The sequence below is a fragment of the Falco cherrug genome, chromosome 4 (genome assembly GCF_023634085.1).
Source record: "Falco cherrug isolate bFalChe1 chromosome 4, bFalChe1.pri, whole genome shotgun sequence".
Taxonomy (NCBI): Eukaryota; Metazoa; Chordata; class Aves; order Falconiformes; family Falconidae; genus Falco; species Falco cherrug.
This window is the reverse complement of record NC_073700.1, coordinates 36455542-36476756: the sequence shown is the minus strand read 5'-3', so window position 1 is coordinate 36476756 and position 21215 is coordinate 36455542. Positions and strand designations below refer to the sequence as shown.

The following is a 21215-nucleotide window of genomic DNA, read 5'->3' as shown; positions in this document are numbered from 1 at the left end:
TGGCAGTTTCTAAAGCCTGTCAAACCTGTATCGTGACATTAAAGGCATGCGTGCCTCGAAACATTAAAAAAGGAGAGTCGCTGAAAAACAGCGGGATGCCTGAGAAGCTTGATCTTGTCGGTGAGGCGCTACAAAAGGTGGATTTGGATAAATTCCGGGCTCCGCACGCAGAGGGCTGCCTGTATCTGGGCTGAGCAGAGGTGAAGGCAGAGTTTGAAAGCAAAGAGTGTCCAAGAGCTGGAGGTCCCGGAACTTTCTGGTATCGATGACTTGTGTTGTCCAAGTGGCTGGAGGCGGTGGCCCAGTTCACTCCATCTGAAGTTCTCCCTTCCAGCGTGTGGGTTTTTTTGAGCACTAACCCAGCAGCAAGTGGGGTTTTTCCAAGAGCAGGTCCCTTCACCGAAGGGGCTGCGCGCTCCCGAGTGCTGCTGTGCGATGGCCGAGGCAGCGCTGGCTCTAGAACGGCGGGGGACGCTCGGATACCGAGGCGCCGCGGGCCGCCACGCTTCGTGATGCGCTTTACTGGGAATGAATGGCAGGTGCGGCGGGGGGGCGGGCGGAGTTGCGCTGGCAGCGCAGGCTGGCGGCACGGCCGGCGTAAGGAGGAACCCGGCGGCCCCCGCGCGAGGGCCCCGGTGCCGGTGTGCTGGCGTCGGTCTATTTCGGTTGCGGAATGTTGAGACGAAACCGGCGGGACTCGCGCGCCCGCTCTCCGGGACCCGGCGCGCGGCTGGGAGCGGCGCGAGCGAAACGGCTCGTGCCGCGACGCCGCCGAGCCCAGACGCCGCTGTCGGTGCCCGGGTGGCGGCCCGACCCGGTAAGGCCCAGCCTGCCCTCAGGCCCGGGCCCCGCCCCCGCCCTCCGCCCTCGCCCCGCCCCTCGCCCCGCCCCTCGCCCCGCCCCCACACTCGCCCCCGCCCCCCACCCCGCTGACGTCACGCCTGGGGTGCGAGGGGAGGGCGGTGCTGCCCAATCAGGCGCTATCTCTGAGGGCGGAGCCGGCAGCCAATCGGGGCGGGGCGGGCGGCGGGATGGCGGCCACGATGGCGAGCGCGGCGGAGCGGGCGGCGCTGGTGAGTCGGGCGGGGCGCCGCCGTGCCCGCGGCGAGCGGCAGTGGCCCGGCTCCGGCTGGCGGTCGGCCCTGCTGGGGGACCCTGGCAGACCGGTTCCGGCTGGCTGGGCCTGGGCCTGAGCGGGGGGGCTCCCCGGGCGGCGGCGAGGCCTCCCGCTGCCCCCGGCTCCCCGCGCTTGGGCCGAGGCGCTCCGCGAGAGCTGCAGGGCCCTGGGACAGGCTTTCGGGCCGTCCCCGGGCCCCGTCCCCGTGCTGCCCGCGGCCTTCGCCGGCCTCTCCCCGGCGTCGCTTTGACGGTCTCCGCCTCGGCGCTCCGCCCCGAGGGTTGGGCGGCAGCGGCCGCTGCTGCTCAGTCTGGCTGGGGCGAGCCTGGGGTGGTCGGTGCCGGCGGCGGCCCCACTTACGGCGAGCTGCCAGGTGCCTTCCGTGACCTTGGCTTTGTCCCGGGCGGCCCGGTGCTCGGTGGGCGCAGGACGCGGCTGGCCTGGCGGGGGCGGGCAGGGCCCGGATCGGCCCCGGGCCGGGGGCTGCAAGAAGGGGTGGCTTCTTGTCCAGGGAGGGGACTTAGGGGTTCGCCTGGGGCTGGGCTGAGAGCCACGGGTTGTCCGAAAGTTCTCGTGGTTTGGAGTAGCATGGCTGGCGTTCTTGAGAGCTGCAGGTGCCTCGTGCACAGGCGTGGTGAATGAACTTGGTCTGAAATTGGTCCCCGGGTGGGGGGAAGATCTTTGGCTGTTACTGGAGGGCTGAGCACCAGTGATGGTTTGCAGTGGAAATGTCTGTGTGGCAGCAGTGGGCTGGTGGAGGCACTAAAGGCACCCACTTTACCGATGAGATTTCTGTTCTTTTGGCAACCTGGACAACAGCGAGTGTCACAGGGAATGAAAGAGCAGGGAATCCAGTATGTCAGCGTGATGCCCAGAAACCCAAACCAGGATGAAATGGTGGAAGTCAGTAGTCCTGCACCCACGCTGGTTTGAAGGATGACAGAGAATCCTTCCTAGATTTGTTGTACATACCTGCTCTGGGTGAATGTTTGTTGAAACAAAACTCTCCTTGTGCTACTCTGTGGTCAGGTAACTTGCAAAAGGTGACAGCACATCAGTGAACAGTTATTTGGTGTTTCTCATGGTGAACATGATGCCTGTTCGTGAAATCATAGGTCTCAATTTTGGAGTCGACCACACCTTTCCAGTTTTTCTGTGGGCCACCTGCTCAGTTCATTCCCTTCCAGTACTTTCCATACTAAAGATTTCTCCTCTTTTACAAGTTAGCAAGTGTCAGTCTTTTCTTTGTCCCTTGCTTGCTTCTCTGTCCCTGCTTCTCTGATGATCTTCTGTGTGGGGTCTCGTTAATTAACAAGAATGCTTTGCTGTGGTTTGAGGATCTGCTTTGTACAGGCTTCTCTGTAGCAGACAACTGATCGAGGCCTGAGGCGGCGTGTCATCAGATCTGAATTTGTAATAATAAATCTACTGAATTCGCCCAGATAATTGGGAGTCCTCAGCCTGTCTTTCTTCCCATCTGCTTTTTGGTTTAGCTTGCTTTATTTTTAGGTTGCTGTTGCTTGGTAAGGTGCCACTGGTGGGGGTGGGTGGGGGGAGGACAAGGAGCATTTTAGGTTTTGTTTCTCACTATCTAATCGGCAACAAGTTTGCCTGCCAAATTTAGTCTGTTTTGCCCATGATGGTCATTGGTAAGGGATCTCTCTGTCTTATATCGTGACCTGCAAGTGTTTCATCTTATTTTCTCTCCTGTCCTGTTGAGGAGGGGGAGGGGGGGAGGCCGGGTGGGTGTCTAGCAGCTGGCCAGCCAAGGTCAGCCCACCCCAGCAGCTTAAAAAGATGCGTCAGCTTTTGAAATAGTGAGATCTGTGCTTTGCTCTGAAATTCAAATGCCGTGCTGCCTGTTCTTTGCTGATTCTGTGATTATTGGTACAGCGACTTGCAGGAATGCTGTTTTGTTAAAGTCAAAACAGGAATGAGGACAGTTCATTTGGCTGGGGTGGAGAAGTGCAGAGTAAGGCTTTTCAACAGATCAGGAAGAAATATTTTTCTTCTACTAGTGTGTGATTTAAACAGCACGGACATAGCAGTATACTTAGAACATAAATCTCTCAGACATATATGAAAATTATTTATTTCCAGTGTTCAACTTCTAATGATTCCACTGCTATCTTTCCACAACGTAGGATGAAGAATTTAAATGGCTTCTGCAGGAAGAGGTCCATGCTGTTTTGAAACAGCTGCAAGATATTTTGAAGGTAATGTCAATTTGCTTCATCTGGGTTTTGTGTTGTGGGTTTGTGTGCTCTCCCATGTGAGGAATGGTGGTGGAATTCCCAGGGAGGAAAAAATACTTGCTAAAGGGTGCACAGCAAGGTCCATCGTGCATGTCCTGTGCTGTCCCAAGTGTTTGCTTGCCCTCTGATCTCAAGGACACACAGTAAAACTGATTTCCCTTAGATTGCTCTGTTCGTGATCCTCTTTGCTGAGGTAGCTGCTTTGAAAAGGCACGTGGAGGCAGCCAGACCTGTCTGCCAGATGTTTACCTGAGATGTGAATATTTTCTGGAACAGAGAATTTGGATCTGCCTGTAACTGTCATGTGATGGTGGAAACGAGCACAATAACCTTTAGCTGACAAGCTACTACTTGTGCAGTAATTAATAGCATGCACTCTCCACATTCAAAACCATCCTTCCCTTGAAATATACCGTTTCTCTGCTGGTACCTGCCCCTTGCAGACGTGTGAAGCGTTCAGCTGAACCCGGCCTGCAGCACTGTACCCCAGCCTGGGCACAGGCTGCTGGGTTTGGCGCTTCCCAGGCATCCAGGTGCTGAACTGGCCAAAGCCGGGGGGATTGTGAGCATGAGAGTCTGCTGCTCTCCTGCTCGGTTAGTTTTCAACAGGACCAGCCTCTCGGTGCTCTGAGGTTTTGGTGGGGGTTAGTGGGTCATGCAAGAGCAGGGGCACAAATGTGGAGGTGAGGGGTGGGTGCCAGCAGAGGTAGGTGTGCCCTAGTGCTGACCCAGGATGTGACTTGCTGTCAGGTGACAATAACCAGTGGTATCTGTGTGTGTATATATATATATAGTAGGTGTTTTGAAGAATTTGTTAGAGGTTTTAAGGCTGAAGTGTGATTAAAGGACAGTCATCAACCAGTAAAACCAGTCAGGAGGGCTGGTTTTCACTCCAGGCTTAGCACGTGGGTAAGGGACCAGCAGTGCTGAGAGAGGGGCAGTGCCACGGTGCCCGAGGGCACGCAGGATTGAACTGTGTGGGGTGCGCTCCTGCTGCCTGCAGCTTGGTGACCCCCTCTGGGCACTGGCCAACTTGTCTGGCTTCCAGGCGTGGAGCTGGAGGGTGCAATTTCCAGCACCTTTTGCCATGGGCTGCTTGTGCTGAGCCTTCTCCTGGGCTGCGCCTGTCCTGCAAGACAATGAGGGAAGATCCGTATGCTGTTAGGCGGGTTGCAGGAGGCTTGGAAAGGTGACGGCTCTGTGCTCGCCCACTTGCTGGTGGCTGTTTTTCTGCTCTTGCCTTGTGTTTGTTCCTGGTTTGCAGTGCTCAGGGCCCAGGAGGTACCTCAGCACTCACTGTGTCCTCTCTTGCTTCCCCTGGGCAGGAGGCCTCTCACCGGTTCACCCTGCCCACCGGTGGCTCGGGAGGAGCTGTCAAGCAGGAGAACTTTGTGCTGAGCACATCAGGGTAAGTGGCCGCAGCAGCAGCGGGTGGCTGCTGCTCTGCCAGGCTGCTCCGGCGGGCGCTCTGCCCCCGCTCGCCGGTGCTTGTGCCGGGGGCTTCCCTCTGGCAACGGGCGCTGCTCCTGGAGCGCCTGCGGCAAAGGTCCCCGCGGCACCCCCAGCGCGGAAGGGGGTTCTTTAATGAGAGGTTTCGCCTGAAGGAACACAAACGAACAAACTCTCACGGCAGGTTAACGTTAACAGTCCGTAGCCGTGTTCCCGGGGCTGCCTTAGCCATACTTGTGCCATTTCCTGCAGACACTTACAATATAGTGATTGATTCCTGACCACACAGATACGTTGTGTCAGTGTGCTGCTGTCAGCAGTTTTGCCAAAGGGCATTCCTGGCAAAAGGCGGAGGGACTTTAGTTACAAGACCTGAATTCTGCTCTTGGCTGTTTCTGACTGTGTCTGTGGACAAATCTTAACCTCTGTCCAAATCTCCCTAAAAGAGCAATAATAAATCTACTTCTGACAGAGCAAACTGAGACCTGTACAGAAGGTGCTACAGAAGTGCAGTTTTGAAATAGCTGTCCAGTTTTTGATCTTCACCGTAGGCTTTGGTCTGAATAGCTGTACTCTGGCAGAGGTTGCAAGCTTCTTGTGAAGTAGTAGACCTTAGTCTTTAGAAACAGCATGGTGAGCACTTCATACAATGATGCAGTGATTCTGTATTGGGTTTGAAAGTTGTGTTCTTCAGATCTTAAAAAGTTGATTCCAGCTCTCATTCATAGTTGTTGCAAGGTGTTGACCTGAAGAGGCTCTGTCTAGTGTATTAAAAGGTAAGGTGTAGCTATACTGAGTTCTTGAAGGCCCAGCTGCTTCAGTCTTCCCCCACTGTTCATGGTAGATACAAGACATCTTGCAGGACCTTTTAAAGGTGTGGGGTTTTTTTGTTTATTTAGTTGTTTTTTGTTTTTTCTTGGAAGGGGGGCAGGGTGGGGTGTAGCTTTCAGCTCCCATATGAACCACCTAGCACTCCAATGTCAGTAATTCATCTAATATCTTGTGTTTGTGCCTGCTAGAGCTGTTTGTAACAGCAGCCAAATTGTTGACAGGTAATACATGAAATAAGCGTGCTATCAGAAATGAATGTAATGTTTTAGGCAGGGCAGTTAGGGTGAGTTGGCTCATAAAGAATGTGACAGCAGCTGGCGGCAGGCCAAGAGCTGGGGACTTGAAAGTGTGTGTAGAGTTCACTTGCACCCCCCAAGTGACCCCTGGAAGGAGGGGAGCTTGGCAAGCTATGCAGGACAGGGAGGGGTGGTGTTGGGCTGGCAGTTTCAGTAGATGTCTTTTGCCTTCTGTGATTGTGTTACCCAGATCTATCTTCTTATTCCAGCACAGACCAGGTGAAAGGTGTGTTGACACTGCAGGGAGATGCCCTGTGTCAAGCTGTGAGTACTTGCCATGCTTCTTGTTTCATACTGCCATCAAGGGGTTGGGGGTCATCCTTATCGCACTTTGACCTCAAGGGAGAGGCCATCCTTATTATCCTTTACCAGTGATCAGTAAGTGTTTTTTATTGGTCTTCCCTAATAGGCCTTAAATCTTTAACATTTCAGCAACTGTTGACATTTGTCAAGATCCAGCATCTACCCCCACCCCCACCGTGGTGAGTGATGGAGTTGACATTCATGGGGATTCTTTGCCTTTGCTGCCTTTGTTGGATAATACTAAATTTCTCTGGGGGCCTTCTGAGATGAGGTCCTATGTCCTGCCTGGATCCCAATTCACTAAATACCTTTCAACTTATCCTTTGTATTAAGATCTTCGTGTAGGAGGACCGAGGTTCTGACCATGCCAAGACTGCTGAAAGCAGCTTGCTAAGATGGTCTGGGAGACAGAATGGAATGGGACTGGCAGTCGCCATGTTCTGCATAGGGGGTTTACTTGCTCTCACGTGTTTGTTCCTTTCTTGAAGGATGTGAATCTGAAAATGCCCAGAAATAATCAGCTTCTGCACTTTGCATTTCGGGAAGACAAGCAGTGGAAGCTGCAGCAGGTACTGGTAACTTCAGTTGCGTACCCCTCTACAGTCTGCACCCCCTGAGCGGTAGCCCCTTGCTTTCCAGAAGAGAAGGTTACATCCATCCTCTGTTAGCTCCAGTGATAAAAGCTAAGGGAGGAAACGGATGCAGTTGATTTTGGTTATGGTGCTAGGAGAGAGAAGCGGGTTCTGCTTGTTCCTGAAGCACACCGGTGAGCTGAAGGTTGGCTGCATAGCAGTTGTAATCCTTTGAAAGGAGTGCCCAGGGTGTCTGTCTAGTACTGGCCTTGTGTTTGCTTGTAAAACCCAGGCTAGCCAGACAGAGAGCAAATTTAGAGGCTTTGAGGAGCTTGCTCTACTCTTATGGAAGCATTTCTTTATGCTGAGAGCAAATTTCACTGCGTTGTGCTCTTGTAGCATAGCTGAGTTCCCTCAGCTAAGGAGTTAAAGGGATGTGGCTATCCAGATAACTGATTTCAGGACCTGATCTAGTGCCTGATCTTGAAGACCTCGTTTCCCACAGTTACTTTATCATAGCTGAGTAGGTTGGAGAAGGATGCATTCAGTGTGCTTCACTGTGCCATGGTTCAGATTTTTATGGGTGGTCCGTGCGTTTGGTAATGAGTGCAGTTTCCAACAGCTGCTTTGGCAGCAGAGTAAAAGCTCTATCTGCTAACTTTTTAGAAATCTAGAAAATTGTGTACTTGAGACATTAATGCCAAACTATGCCTTGCAACAAGGCAAGGAAGTTTTTTGTGATAACACTCAGCAGTGCATCCTATTTAGTGGCTGTTTTGTACTGCTGCCTGGTTGATGGGCTTCTACCGCCTTTTATGGAAAACCCCTTTCCTTTATTTACTTGCAAGAGTTTTGTGTTCTGATGTTGTTCAGATGTGGAATGCGAGTGCCTAAAGGACTCTGTGCAGAAGCATTTATAGTGGTTATGTGGCGATCTCTATCCTGTCTGTGAGTTTCTTCTGTTAGCGAGCGGTGCCAGTTGGGGTTTTGTTTCTCTGTGCAAAGTCAAATTATTGCTAAGGAATTGTAGTATAGGCACATTTTTGAGGAACACAAGTGCAGGCACACAAGTTTTGAGAAACTTGATTAGAAAACAGCAAAATCAAAGGGCAGCAGGAATGAAGCAGGTCCTTATAATAGCAGGATTGGCGTTGCTGGGTTGGGTAACACTGCCAGGAACCATTTAGCTTGCTCAAAAGTATCTGGGAGATGTAAAGGCTGGAGGTGGTTGGTGTTTGGAGATGCCATAGCCTGAGTATCTGCAGAGTCTCTCTGTAGTCTGACAGTGGATTTTATCATCTCTTTTCTCTGTAGCCTCTAGTGCCTTGTGCTTTCTTTCTAAGAGCAGGGCTATTCTGTGATCCCCGAGCTCTGGATGGGAAGGAGCCATGCCCAGATCTATGTCAGGGAGGCCTCTGCAAGGCTGAGCTGGGATCTGGGGGTGGTGGGGAGCAGTGTAGATGTATCAAACTACAAATGTCCCAGGCTGTGTTATCCAACTCCCAGCAGCCATCTCTCACACGGGCTTCCCTGCTCACATTTTACATTTATTGCACCCTCTGATTTACCCCTTTGCTTTTTTTTTTTCCTTCAATTTTTCTGCCGCTGCCTGGAACCAAACACAAGTCACTTTCTCCCAGGGCCGTTTTCCTCTTCCTCTGGTTTGCCCTGGCTCCCATGAAAGCGCTGTGATACACCTATCAGCCTTGCCTTGATAATTATCTCCTGGCTGCAAGTGGCCTTAGAGCTTGAGAGGGAGTTGAGCTAGCTGTGTCCTGAGTCCAGACAAGTTCCACAGAAGCGGCTTCTTGATGCTGGAGATAAATCTCAACCCCAACAATTACAGTTTAGAAGGACTCTGGAATACTGCCAGAGACATATTAGAAATCTATGTTTGCTGCTCATTCCTGCTATTGATGTAATTTACGTCTTTTTTTTTTTTTTTTGTTTTTTTAGCTCTGATAGTTCCAAAGGAAGAAATCATTATTGGTGTTGCTAGACCTGACTGTTGTATACCATCAGCAGTGGGAATTGCTACCTGAACAGTCATGATCAGAGTAGTCCCAGGATGAGAGTGCCTGATGCCACTGTTCCTTCAGGGAGCAGTGGTATTTTTATTGACAATCCGGTTTGTAGCTACCAGGCTGTTTTGCATCTCCAGTCCTTGAGCGAAGACCCTGATAATGGATCTGGACTGCAGTGGTAGATTTGTATTAGTGTGTGTGGTGCTCAGAGAGAAATGGCCTTAATGTTTGAGAAGTCACCGTTATCTTAGGGCCAACGAGATAGCCAGGGAAACCTCTACTTCCTAGTGTGTATTATGGAGAGTGTTTCTTTAATAGGGCTGCATTTGTTCCTTTGCAGATCCAGGATGCTAGAAACCATGTTAACCAAGCCATTTACCTGCTTATGAACAGAGACGTAAACTACCAGTTCAAAACAGGCTCGGAGGTCCTCAAGGTGAGGAGAAAGCCCTCTCTACTTGGGTAGGAATGTGCATTATTTTCTTCCCTCCAATATACCATTCCCTCCAAGTACAGTTAATGGACATTACTGTGTGGAGTCTCTTACTGGAAGTGGATTCCCCAGTTGTACCCATATCTACCTGTGACAAGGAGTATCCATGTGACCTCATATTTGATATGAATTTATACCAGTTTAGCATCGGTAGTAGGGTTGTACGTCATGGTGAGTGGCAATCTGAGCAGTCAGTGCCCTGTTGCACACCTGTGATGGGAGCATCTCCCTTGATCTTTTTTGGGTGATGTGGTTACACAGCTCATGCTCTTCCCTGCCAGTCAGTGCTTTTGGTGAGAGAAGAAACGAGGCGGTCATCAGCAAACAAAACATTACAGTTAGTACTTGTGATTTACTGATGATTTGAAAGCCAATTCTCACTTGCTAAGAGTAGTTGATGTGGTCTGATACAGACCAGGTGCTGCGTGGCCGTGAAGCCCAGCCCTCTGCTTGGAATGCTCTCTGAAGCTGCCAGAGTTTTGACTTACTCGGTCGAATTCATCACAGTATCAAATGTGAGAACACTAAACCTTTCTGGCCTCCATATGGGCTAGTAGTAGGAAGAAGCTAGGTAATAAAACTATTTCCTTTTTACTTCTGGGTGGAAGTAGGGATGAGAGATTAGTCATAATACAAAATGCCTTCATCTTAGCAGTCGTGAGCTCTATAACAGACACATGTTGCTTTCCACTTCTTTTCTGGAGAAGGAAGTCTGCCTGAATCAAGCCTTGGAACTGTGGTTTCTGGCAGGATTTGGCTCACAATGAGCTGGTTCTTTTCTCTAGTGCCCTGGCTTATACGTGGTTATGAATGGGGGCAGGGGCGTGCAGCAGTCGTTGTACCCATGATGTGGGAATGGGGAGAACTAGAAGACAGCTTCTTGTTTCTCCTTAATGCCTGTTCTTCAGAAAAGCTGATGAGTTTGTTGATGCTTCTGTGGCATCAGCAATTGATCGCATGTTCTCTTCTTATTCTTCTAATGAATAGCTGTTCTCTCTCCAGTCCCTGGTATTAAGCACCTCTGGCTTGTCTCACAAGTGTCTATGATGGTGGTAACAGTAAACTGCATTTAGGTGGGAGCCACCCCTTCCCAGTAAGCCCCTTCATTCCTGGAAGGGCAAGGTAGGGTGGGTAGGTGGTTGTTGCTGTTGCAACACTTACAAAATACTGTAGGGTTCTGCAGCATGCTATCCAGAGCTGTCCGGGGATCACCACTGAGCAGTATACTGTACGTTCTCTTGTAGCTTATGGATGCTGTGATGTTACAGCTCTCAAGAGCCCGAAATCGACTTACCACTCCAGCCACTCTGACTCTACCAGAGATTGCCTCCAGTGGTCTTACAGTAAGTATATGGTGGTCTAGATCTCCATACAGTCTGGCAGCATGCAGCAGTTAAGGTACTATGCTGCATCCTGGTGGAAGTGGATTTCTAAAGTGTCTCCTGAGGCAGGAGGAGAGCGCTGAAGTAGGTGCAGACTCTGAGCCTTTTTTGGCTGCTCTGTATCTTCGTGTGGGAAGGCAGATGTCTTGGGCATGAGGACTCTGGTTCTCTAGAGAGTAAGTTCTGTTCTGTGTCCAGGAATCTTGTCCATGGATGATTTGCCTTTGTGAACACTGCTCCATCCTCTTTTGTCACCATTGTGTGCACATTATTTGATCAAGTGCAGCAAGAAGAACAACCATGGCCTGCAAGCTGCTCAGTCTTTGTTTCTCTCCTAATGTCCCTCTCGCTGTGGGGTAATTGTAGTATGGCTTAGAAAAAGGTAGTGATTTCCCAGCGTTAGAAACAATGGTCCTTTCACTGACAAACTACATATTTTCTCACCAGAAAATGTTCACCCCTGCTCTGCCTCCAGACATCCTTGTGAATTTCTATATAAACCTGAATAAGCTGTGCCTGACTGTCTACCAACTCCATGTGCTCCAGCCCAGCACAACCAAGGTGATGCCTACTGTCTCTTTGAGCCTTGTTTGTTTATTTCTCCCTGCATCCCACTGTGAGGAGGAGATTGCACTGCTGCATGGTGCAATGTCATATGCATAAGATAATGTAGAAATGACTGTAACTTCCTGATAAGTGTCTGTGTTTAGATCAGCTGCAGACAGAACACTGTTTCTAAATCTAGTTTGGGCATGGCTGCTTAGCCCAGAAGAAAAAAACAGTGCTGTGGAGAAAGCCAGTAACTACTTTTTTTTCCAAGTAATGCTTTATCTTACAATATAGTTTGATAATTTTGCATAATTATGTAAGGGCATAACTGTATTAATGCAGTTTACATCAAAGTAGGGTTTTCTGGATGGAGCTTTGATGGGTATATTTCTGCCTCACCTGTTGCATTTGGGTCAGCTTGATGTCCTATAAGAACTAAACTCTTAAGCTTTATGAAATGCAGTCCTTCCATAAGGATATCTTCCCTAAAATCTGTCTGTTGCTTTTCTTCTGGATCTTCTCATCTTACTTTTGTGGTGTTAAAATTTGGAGCTAAGTTGGACTCAGCCTCTCTGTAGAACTTTTTTTTCATGAAGGAGCAGGAAGGGATCAAATGACATGGATTCCCTATGAATGGAGTATTATGGTATAGGCATTTCTTGATGTCAGGCTACTGAAAGTGCAAACCTCTAAGTGGTTTGTTTACTGCATCGCAACCCAAATCCTAATGACTTTTTCCTTCTCCTCCAGAACTTCAAGCCTGCTGGAGGGTCCATTTTACACAACCCTGGAGCCATGTTGTAAGTACAGTCACTACAAGGGCTGTGTAACAGGTGTAGGAGTATGCTGAGGATGAGATCCAAATGGCTGTACACAGTTTTGATTGAAGCATCTGTTAAGTGGAGAAGCTGGACTGAGTCGTTTGCTGTGGCTGTGCCTGTGAATGCACAGGTGCCCATCATAGTGTTTCTGTGATGATTTGGTCATAAAGGCCCAAAGATGTGACTTTTCGGGATACAGCCTACTGATGCAGTGCCATGAGTTTGCCATAGAGATGAGAGCTGTCAACCACAATGAAAATTAGGTTATTGGCATTGCCGCCTGCATTTCCTGCCTTTGTGCCTCTCTGAAAAGTGGCGAAGTTTCTACCTTAACCCAATTAGATTTAGCTTAACTCTAAATCTGGTCAGAGACAGACTGAGAGTTTGCATTCTATAACTTTGCCAGATGCTGTTTTAAATGAAGTAGAAATCATCATATTCTGTTCTGTGAGAATGGAGGACAGGTGAGTTTTGTGTTCTGTGCTGTTGTGTGTGAAGCTGTGCTTTTTTTTTTTTTTTTTTTTTCCCCCTCCCCTGCCCACCCCTCCAGTGAGTTTGGCAACCAGCGGTATGAAGTCAGCCATGTCCATAAAGTGGAATGTGTTGTCCCATGGTTAAATGATGCCCTTGTCTTCTTCACAGTTTCACTGCAGCTTTGCCAGCAACTGAAGGACAAGGTAATAGCCTTGGAAAAGGGGCTTTGTTTTTAACTCTGGATTTTGTGAAGACCTCAGATCTCCTAAAATATCTGATGTCATGTTATTCTGTACAACTTGCGTATAAACTGAAAACAAGTGCTGAGTCAGTGGTCTGGAGCCAGGGAGCTGGCTGGCTCTGCCTAGCAGGCACCATCTTGGATAAGTGTAGTAGTGTGGCAGATGTCTTTGCTCAACTAGTGACTAGATGGAAAGGAGCAGATAGACACTTCTGTGTTCTCAGTCATGAGCTGGATGTGAGGAAATGCCAAGGTGCTGGAGGGGAGGCATGGAGTTCTTGGCAAACTGGGTTGGAGTAGACCCATGTTCTGTTCCAGATCTGCAGCTTGACCTGGCTGCCACCTTGAGCAAGTAACTTTGCACTCCAAGCCTCTTCCGTGATAATAGCAGCAAATCCGGCCTTCTGCAATGCAGTGCTGGAGTGTGTAATGCTGTTAAGCTCCATCTTCGGCACGTGTTGTATGCTTTTTCTTGTGGGGCCCAAGGGATACAGGAACTTACCTGCTTTTCTTCTTGCTTTCCAGATCTCTGTTTTCTCCAGTTACTGGAACTACAGGCCATATTAATTCTCCGTGGAGTGTTCCAAGCCCTGACAGTACTTCCAGTGTCTCTTTTTGGTTTCGACATGCCAGCTGAGTCCAGGTCAGCCTGAGGAATGCAGGGGTTCGCTACCATGTGGCCCTCCACGGGGGGTAGGGTCAGTGTATCGAGAGACACAACTTGAAGTAGCCTTGTCTGGGACTGCTGCGTAAGCAGGGCACCAGGCAGTGCTGTGTGCTTGGCAAGAGCTTCTACCTGTCTTTGTTCTCACGTGCGTTCTGTGGCTTATGCTTTCCAAACCTCTGATGAATTACACTAGGCCATTACAAGGTACGGGGAGCTGTGGACTGCTCTCACTAACTGTATTTGCACACAGTGCTGTAACTAACTGCTGGACTGTGAGCTGGATGGGAAGGGATGAAGACAGACTAATTGAACACACCACAAAAAGTGTAGGGCATGTTGCTCAGTGTAGTGAAATACGTTGCTGTGATCTGGTCCAGCTGTGGTTATGACTAGCCCTGAGCCTCTCCCTCTCCTAGCTGTTCTGTCCATGCCCATGTTGTTGGTTCCCCTTTGGGGAATATTCTTATTTGCTGCTGTTTGAACTTTTTTTTTTTCTTTTCTTTTCTTTTTTTCTTTCTCCCCCTCCCCTGGCATCAATGTGATTATAGTTTGGGTTTTTGATTTTTTTTTTTTTTTTTCCTAAGCCCTGGTTGGGCCAGTTGGTTTTTTCCAGGTTTAGTATCTTGTTTTCACTGCCAGCCTTTGGACTTGCCTCGGTACCTTGAGCACAGCTGTGCGGTCTCACATCCTGTCATTAAACCCAAAGTGAGTACCATGTTGTTACTATGATTTACTGCCTGCCTATGGATGCTACAGTATGTAACTCATCCCTCTAGCCATTGATAACTGTGAAATAAAGGTCCTCAGGCCTGCCATGCTCCTGTGGGCTGTCAGAGCTGAGAATGAAAGAGTACTGAAGATTATGTACTTCCTTACAAGTGAGTGACTCTTCTTAGTTATGTATGCTGGGGTACTGTTTGCTTTACTGGGAGGACCGTAGTGGTCTCTGAGAGAAGAGCTGGGCAGCTTTTTGAAGGCTGGGCCTGGTCTGTGTAGCCTCAGCCCGTGCTGTCTGACACCTGAGTACTACCTGAAGTACTTTTCAAAACTTCCCTTGATGGTCATGTTTGGCAGAGGCTGCAGGTACTGAGCCTGGCTTGGGCTGGCTCCTGGAGCTAGCTAAGTGATGAGGAAGCATCACCGGTCTCCTGCTTGGCACCAGCTAGCCCTGTCCAGCCTGTGTTTCTGGTGGCTTTCCTCACTGGAGTACCTTTCCCAGGAGCCTACATGTGTGCTTAGGTGTGAAGATTGCAGGCTCACCAAGGTCCCTACAAAACATCAGGACCATTGGAGCCTATCTTGACAGCATGGTTGGAAAACATCAGGATCCTGGTGTTTCCCAAGTGCTATCCAGAGCACTGTGCTCAAAACAAAGAGATTGCAGAATGGTTGGGGCTGGAAGGGGACCTCTGGGGTCTAGCTGGTCCAATTCTTGTGCTCAGGCAGGGCTATCTAAAGCCATTCTCCCAGGATCATGTCCAGATAGCTTGTGAATAGCTCCAGGGACAGAGACTAGAGATAGCTATGTTGCTCTGATTTTTTTTTTTTTTTAACACATCCCATCCTGCCCCAGGATAGACATCTGTTGTGGGCATGTGTGGCCTACCTTGTCAGTGACCTCCCTTTCTGTCCTTTGTGAGATCCCTGGAATCTTGAGCGAGTTAGTACCAGCCTTGTTACCGCTGCAGCCTCCTTCTCTGAGGACTTGACCCCTGGTGCAGTGCTTGATCTAAGGCATGCTAAGCCATAACAGAGCCTATGAATGAGTATCGGGCTGTTACTGATGAACATGTTTCTTAGTAAGTAATGAAATGTGGCAGGTAGAGAGGCCTGGATGGGCTGATGCCGTAGCAGACTCATCAGTGATTCCAGTCAATTAGCCTTATGACTAGCTGCGGTCATGACCCTGTGTATGTATTTACCAACCCTTGCTCTGTTCCCAACCATTCTCTGCTTAGAAAATGATTGCGTATGTGTGGAACTGCTCGTCATTAACAGCTTCTTGGATGAGAGTATTTTTATAGTTAATAACGTCTCTGGAGCTGTCTGTGCTCTTCTTTAACCCTCCCTGCACATGGAGGAGGCTCCTTTTTTAATTCACACTGGTGTGTGCAGTCCAGTCAACGTTGCCGCATCCTCTCCAACTCGGCTTCCTGCTGATAGGGATAGAACATGGGACCCAGTGTGTGGTGTTTTCCTCTGATGAAAACAGTCTTCAGTTCTGGAGAGCAGGAGCATGCAGAATGGAATACCTGTCTTGATTCCAGCTCTGATGCACAGTGGCTCTGTCACAAAGTCTACTCGGTGGCAGTGGTGGTTGCTGCAGGACATTGCCTAGATTACTGTTACAGAAGAACAGGGCAGCAAGGTAGATGGGATGCAACAGGAGAGGCTGGCCTAAAGCCCTGGGCTGGTACCCCATGATTTGAAAGATAAAACAAGGGTCCACCAATTAAGAAATGTCACAGTCTGTCTCTTTTCCCCACTAAACCTCTGAGCACAGAAGAAAATTTACAAGGCCCAAAGGGCTCTGCTTTTGCAGCCCAGTGAGTTTGGTACTGGGGTAGCTAGTGGCCACCCACCCGTCCATTTGCAAGTGCAACTTCAGCGTGCTGTGTGCCACAGGCTTTGGCAGGTGCGTGGCAGCACAAGGCGTATGCAAAGTTCGGGCTGCTCTGCCGTACCGCAAAGGCTTGTGATCGGTATGTGCACTGATGAGCACTGCTGTGCGTCTGGAGCGCAGTGGAATAATCAGACTTGACTGCCTTTTCCTGGGCTGGCTTTTTATTTTATTTTATTTTTTTTTAGCTTCTTTTGGGCAAGCTATAGTTCTCATGAGTAAAACCTTTCCTGGTGCCACCTTTCTTTTTTCCTTTTGCCCAGGGAAATATGTTAGCTATTATACTATGTCAGGTACACCATGATAAAATAAAAGGAGGGAATTGTTAAAGAAAATGTGTTTTGAATTAAGAAATGTAAAGTGCTGAAGCTGCTAAATGGCAGAACTGGGCCTTGTCCCTTGTATAGCACTAAATCAAGGCTGGTTTAAAACTCGGGTCAAGTTAATCAGTGGGAGAATAGAGAAACAATAGATGATTAATTGGTGTAAAGAGGTGCTCTCACAAACGCAGGTGTTTTTTAAAAAATTAGTATATGTGAATAGGAATTGCTTGTTCAAAGGCTAAGCGCATTTGAAGGAGTGTGTGAGTTAAAGCTGGCATGAGGGAGAGCGTGATCCGAGGAGGAGCTGGGAACCAAGGCAGAGACTGGAACCGGACAGATGAATCCACTGGGATAGGGACAGGTGGTGGATTTGCAGAACTGACAAGACCAACGGAAACTCCTACAAACTTCGGCCGCTGACTAACGGTTTGTTGTCTATGAGCTGCGCCGTGTCCCTCGGTTCTCTGCCACTCACTGAGGTGGTGACCAGCTCTGAGTTGTGGCTAAAGCAAACCCAGTGCTACCCATGGCTGTGGCAATTTCTTCTTTAACTACAGCAATCGCTTAATATTTTAATATTAATTACATAATAAATCATTAATAATTTAATAATTGGGGTTATCTCCTTAGGTTATCCGTAGGGAAAAGCCCTTGTCCCACAGGTTCCCTGTGCTGCTGCTTCTCCCTCGGTTCGGACAGCCGAACCACTAAAGCCGGTAAGACGCGGGATTGAAGTGCCTGAGCCACGTGGGTGCTTCTTGGTGCGGAGGCAACGGGTCTCGTTGCTGGGCTGCGAGCGGGAGAGGGGCAGAGCAACGCGACCCCTGCACCGAGCAGCTCCCGGGTGCGAGCCGCGCTGGTCCCGGCCGGGGCTCGGCACAGGGCTGGTGGAGCGCTGCTGCCGCCCGGCGGCCGAAAGCTAGTACTGCAGCCCGGGCATCGCGCATGCGCAGTGGCGCCCCCCCGTTCCGCGGTGCCGCCCGTCGCTGTCGGTATTGCGGTGCTGCCCCACGAGCACGGAACTGCGGCGCCGCAGCAGTCCCGGGACAAACGCAGCCCTGGGGTGCTCGCTCCTGCACCGGCCCCCGCCCTAGCGACAGCCCCCGCCTGCAGACCACTGGGGTGCCGAGCCGCCGCGCCCCGCCCCGCTGTAAGTGAGCCCTCCCCCACCCCTGCGGCGGCCCCCTCTGCGCGTGCGCCACACGGAGCCCCGCCCCGCGGCGGCCCGCCCCGCCTCACGCAAGCGCCACACGAAGCCCCGCCCCTCTCCGTCCTCACGCTGCTGGGCGTGCGGGACGGTAAGTCACGCCCCCGCGTTTCCTCACAAATGTGTTAAGACTATAAAATTGAGTTCGACTTATTAACACCACAAAAATGCCGCCAGGCTTACGGGCCCGCGCTGGTTTTGAATGCGGGTTTGTACATGTACAGAGCCCAGCTGCTCCATGGCACCGCCCAGGCCCAGCTACCCCGGAGAAGGTGGCGGGGGGGCGGGAATTCACTTCATGGTTCTCACCCTGCCCTGGCAGCCGTGTGAGGGACACCCCACAAGTTCTGCTCCCTGCTTTCTGTGGTGAGAAAATTAACTGCTCGCTTTTGCACTCATCCTGATTCGAAATTCTCCATGGAACCACCCTGGCACAGCTCCACCAGAGAAGGTGCCAGGGAGGGATTCTCCTCATGGTTCTCACCCTGCCCTGGTAGCCGTTTGAGGTACACCACAGAAGTTCTGTTCTCTGCTTTCTGTGGTGAGAAAATTAACTGCTCAATTTTGCACTTGTGCAGAGCACAAATGCTCCATGGAGCCAACCAGGCACAGCTCCACCAGAGAAGGTGCCAGGGAGGGATTCCCTTACTGGTTCTCACCTTGCCCTGGTGCGTATGTGAAGGATGTCACCAAAGTTCTGGTGTATGCTTTCTGAGGTAAAAAATTTAATTGCTTGCTTTTGTACATGTACAGACTCAGATGCCCCGTGGAACCATGCAGCCACAGCTACTCTGGAGAGGGTGCCATGATGGACTTACCTGTTTTCTGAACCGATAAAAGGGTAACTACTTTTTCTCATGCTTCTCGGCTTTTTGCACTGATTCGGAGGCCAAAAGCATGTTGGAAACGTCCAGTCACTGGTCCCCCGGAGAAGGAGCCAGGAATTAATTTTCTTTGTGTTCCTCACCCTGCCCTTGTAGCCATGTGAGCGACATCTCTAAACTTAGGGTACCTGGTTCCTGAGATCAGAAAATTGATTGCTCACTTTTTCACTCTTACGGAGACCAAAGGCACATTAGGATTGTCCAGCCATTGCTCCCACAGAGAACGAGCCAGGAACAATATTTCTTGTTTCTCACACTGCCGTTCTACTGATGTGAAGAATCAGAAAGGAATGTAAAACTTGAGGGTTGAGGTAAGAACAATTTAATAATTTAAACAGAATAAAGAGATAAGAACGACAGCAATAACAGTAATAACCATTAGAATGGAAAGGTGGAGAAAAAAGGGTAAAATCCAAAGGAAAAAGGAAAAAACCCCAAGTGATGCACAGTACAACTGCTCACTCACCGCTGACTGATGCGCAGCCAGTCCCCAAGCAATGATCCCCTCCAGCCAGCCCTCCAAGTTTATATACCAAGCATGACGTCCCATGGTATGGAATACCTCTTTGGCTGGTTCAAGTCACCTGTCCTGTCTGTGTCCCCTCCCAATTTCTTGTGCCCCTCCAGCCCTCTGACTAAACAGAAATGTCCTTTGGTAAAATACTGTGCATAATATTTCTGTGAAGAAGACAGTGAACTTGTTCCATGTCCTTTGGCAATAGGACTAGAAATCTGTCCTTGACTTAGTATACACATCACCCAGCAACAACTGAAAACGTCAGTGCGGTTATCAACATCGTTTTCTCATCAAAGCCAAAACACAGAGCTATGTACTAGCTACTAAGAAGAGTTAACTCCATCCCAGGTGAAACCAGGACAAGGTACCATACACTTGCAACTCCAGTGACGCGGTCAGTTCGCGTTACCACGCAATGTCACAAGATGCCGCTGTGGACCACAGAATACACATTTCATAGCCGATCTGTGCACAGAGCTCTTCTATATAATGAACAGTTACAAAAGGGCAAATTCTAATTTTGGGTCCTAAACGGCGTGGTAAGTTCTCAGCCACTCGCTCAGAATTACCAGAATTACTTTCCATAAAAGACCCTTAACTCTAATCTTGAACATAAAACAAGACAGCACATAAAACAAACAAAACACAGAGCGCTATTTCAGTTGTTACATTCCAGAAATTCCTAACAAGACGAGTTTCCCAAATCTTAAGACAACCAAAAGGAAGTTTTAGCTTCCCAAATCTTAAGACAAAATAAACAATATTTGGCCAAATACAACATACCAAATAGAGGCTGCTACCCCTTTCAGAAGGCATCCCTTCTCATAACCCTGTGCAATGGCATCCCATCTTCATCTTAAGGGGTAAATTCAACCAAGTTTAAACCAAGGAATAAATATAAATACCTTTCATGTTGAGCAGAAGTTCTTGTCCACTTGTATGGGAAGCCAATGGGTAGGGGAGTCTTGCCAACCGAAGATCCAGTCGGGAGCCCTGAGGGTCTCCAGGCTCCCTGGATTCCAGCACTGGTGAAGAGTTCTCCTGGCTGGCTCACCAAAATGATGTCAAAATGGCACAGAGTAACTGCTCAGAGATGAATTTTGTCTTTAGAGCAGCAAAGGTGTTTATTTTGTGCAATGTTGCGGGGCTAGCCAGTTCACACTGGACAAACTAGCTCCAAAGTTTTCAGTGAAAAGTCAGGTAATTTATACAGTTTTCGTAAGAGGTTGCAACACCTTTACATACATATTCATTTAATTTCGACATCTAATCATCATATTCATAATAGGAGGGGTTTAGGCAGGCCTTGAGGTGGAGTCTTCTAGAATCATCTTTTGGGGAGACTTTTGGGTGGTTGTTCCGTTCTTCGGCTGGACCTTGCAAAACCTCCTGACTCATGGCCTTCTCATCTCCTTCATATGCCCACCTTATCTTTATTTATGACTACTAGATTGCTCAGAGTACCTTACTCCCGTCTCTTACTTTAGTACCGTCAGCAGAACAGAACAGTCCGTGCTGTCTCTGTCGTATCTCAACATAAACAGAGCATCACCCAGAGCATGGCACCAAACCCATCCTCACCCTGCCCTGGTAGCTATCTGAAGGACATCACTAAAGCTGGACTACCCACTTGCTGAACCAATAAAAGGGTAACTATGTTTTCTCATGGTTCTCAGCATTTAACACTGATTTGGAGGCCAAAATCATGTTGGAAACATCCAGCCACGCTCTATAATAATATATGCTTTTAGATATTACTAAGACTGTATAAAATTAAAAAGTTGTTCTGAATACCAGTATAGGAATAGGCCTACCTGGTCAATATTAGTGAAATTTGTCATGTTATCTAAACTGACCCGAATAACTTCTGTAGTCAGGTGTTACATGTGGACCTGCATGTCAGTGTTTGCCTGTTGCTGGCAGATGTTTGCTTGGTTACTCCAACTACTCCAACCACATTCTCTTTAGCTCCAGAATACTTGGGTAAATGAGCCTAATAAAGGACAAAAAAAAAAAAATAATCCCAATACTAAGAAAGCAATAGAAACAAAAAAGGCAAAAATTCTGGCAATTGAGACACAGACTTTGCAAGGATGTTGAAGCAAAGACCGTTATGTAGCTGGTCACTATAGGCTACTCTCTGCTGTTCATGCCGTTTTCTTATCTTCTGGAGATTAGATCACATTCCTC

The 21215-nt window shown here is 49.1% G+C and overlaps 1 protein-coding gene and 1 long non-coding RNA gene across 9 annotated transcripts in view; both read left to right on the top strand.

Moving 5' to 3' along the window:
* Positions 1-994: 994 nt before the first annotated feature.
* Positions 995-14327, top strand: ROGDI (rogdi atypical leucine zipper). Of its 6 annotated transcripts, none has more exons than XM_055706674.1 (12): positions 995-1073; positions 3262-3333; positions 4698-4780; positions 6158-6212; positions 6381-6430; positions 6740-6820; positions 9188-9283; positions 10585-10683; positions 11170-11283; positions 12022-12071; positions 12643-12769; positions 13333-14327. In XM_055706674.1, exons 2-12 carry the CDS (start codon positions 3276-3278, stop codon positions 13372-13374), a joined length of 855 nt encoding a protein of 284 aa, XP_055562649.1. In that variant the 5' UTR covers positions 995-1073; positions 3262-3275; the 3' UTR covers positions 13375-14327. The 6 variants fall into 6 exon arrangements, 5 of the variants coding, with proteins under 5 accessions (XP_055562649.1, XP_055562648.1, XP_055562651.1 ...); XR_008731661.1 differs by lacking the exon at positions 6381-6430 and adding an exon at positions 12499-12556 and having other exon boundaries at positions 1001-1073; positions 12735-12769; XM_055706675.1 differs by lacking the exon at positions 995-1073 and adding an exon at positions 1087-1490.
* A 3351-nt stretch (positions 14328-17678) lies between these two features.
* LOC114016746 (uncharacterized) overlaps positions 17679-21215 on the top strand; it is a 192481-nt gene continuing 188944 nt past the window's right edge. For 2 of the 3 annotated variants that reach the window (XR_008731664.1, XR_008731665.1), the window contains exon 1: positions 17679-18465. This is a non-coding gene — a long non-coding RNA (uncharacterized LOC114016746). Of the gene's footprint in view, positions 18466-20512; positions 20675-21215 lie in introns of all 3 variants that reach the window. The other variant, XR_008731666.1, reaches the window with a different exon arrangement.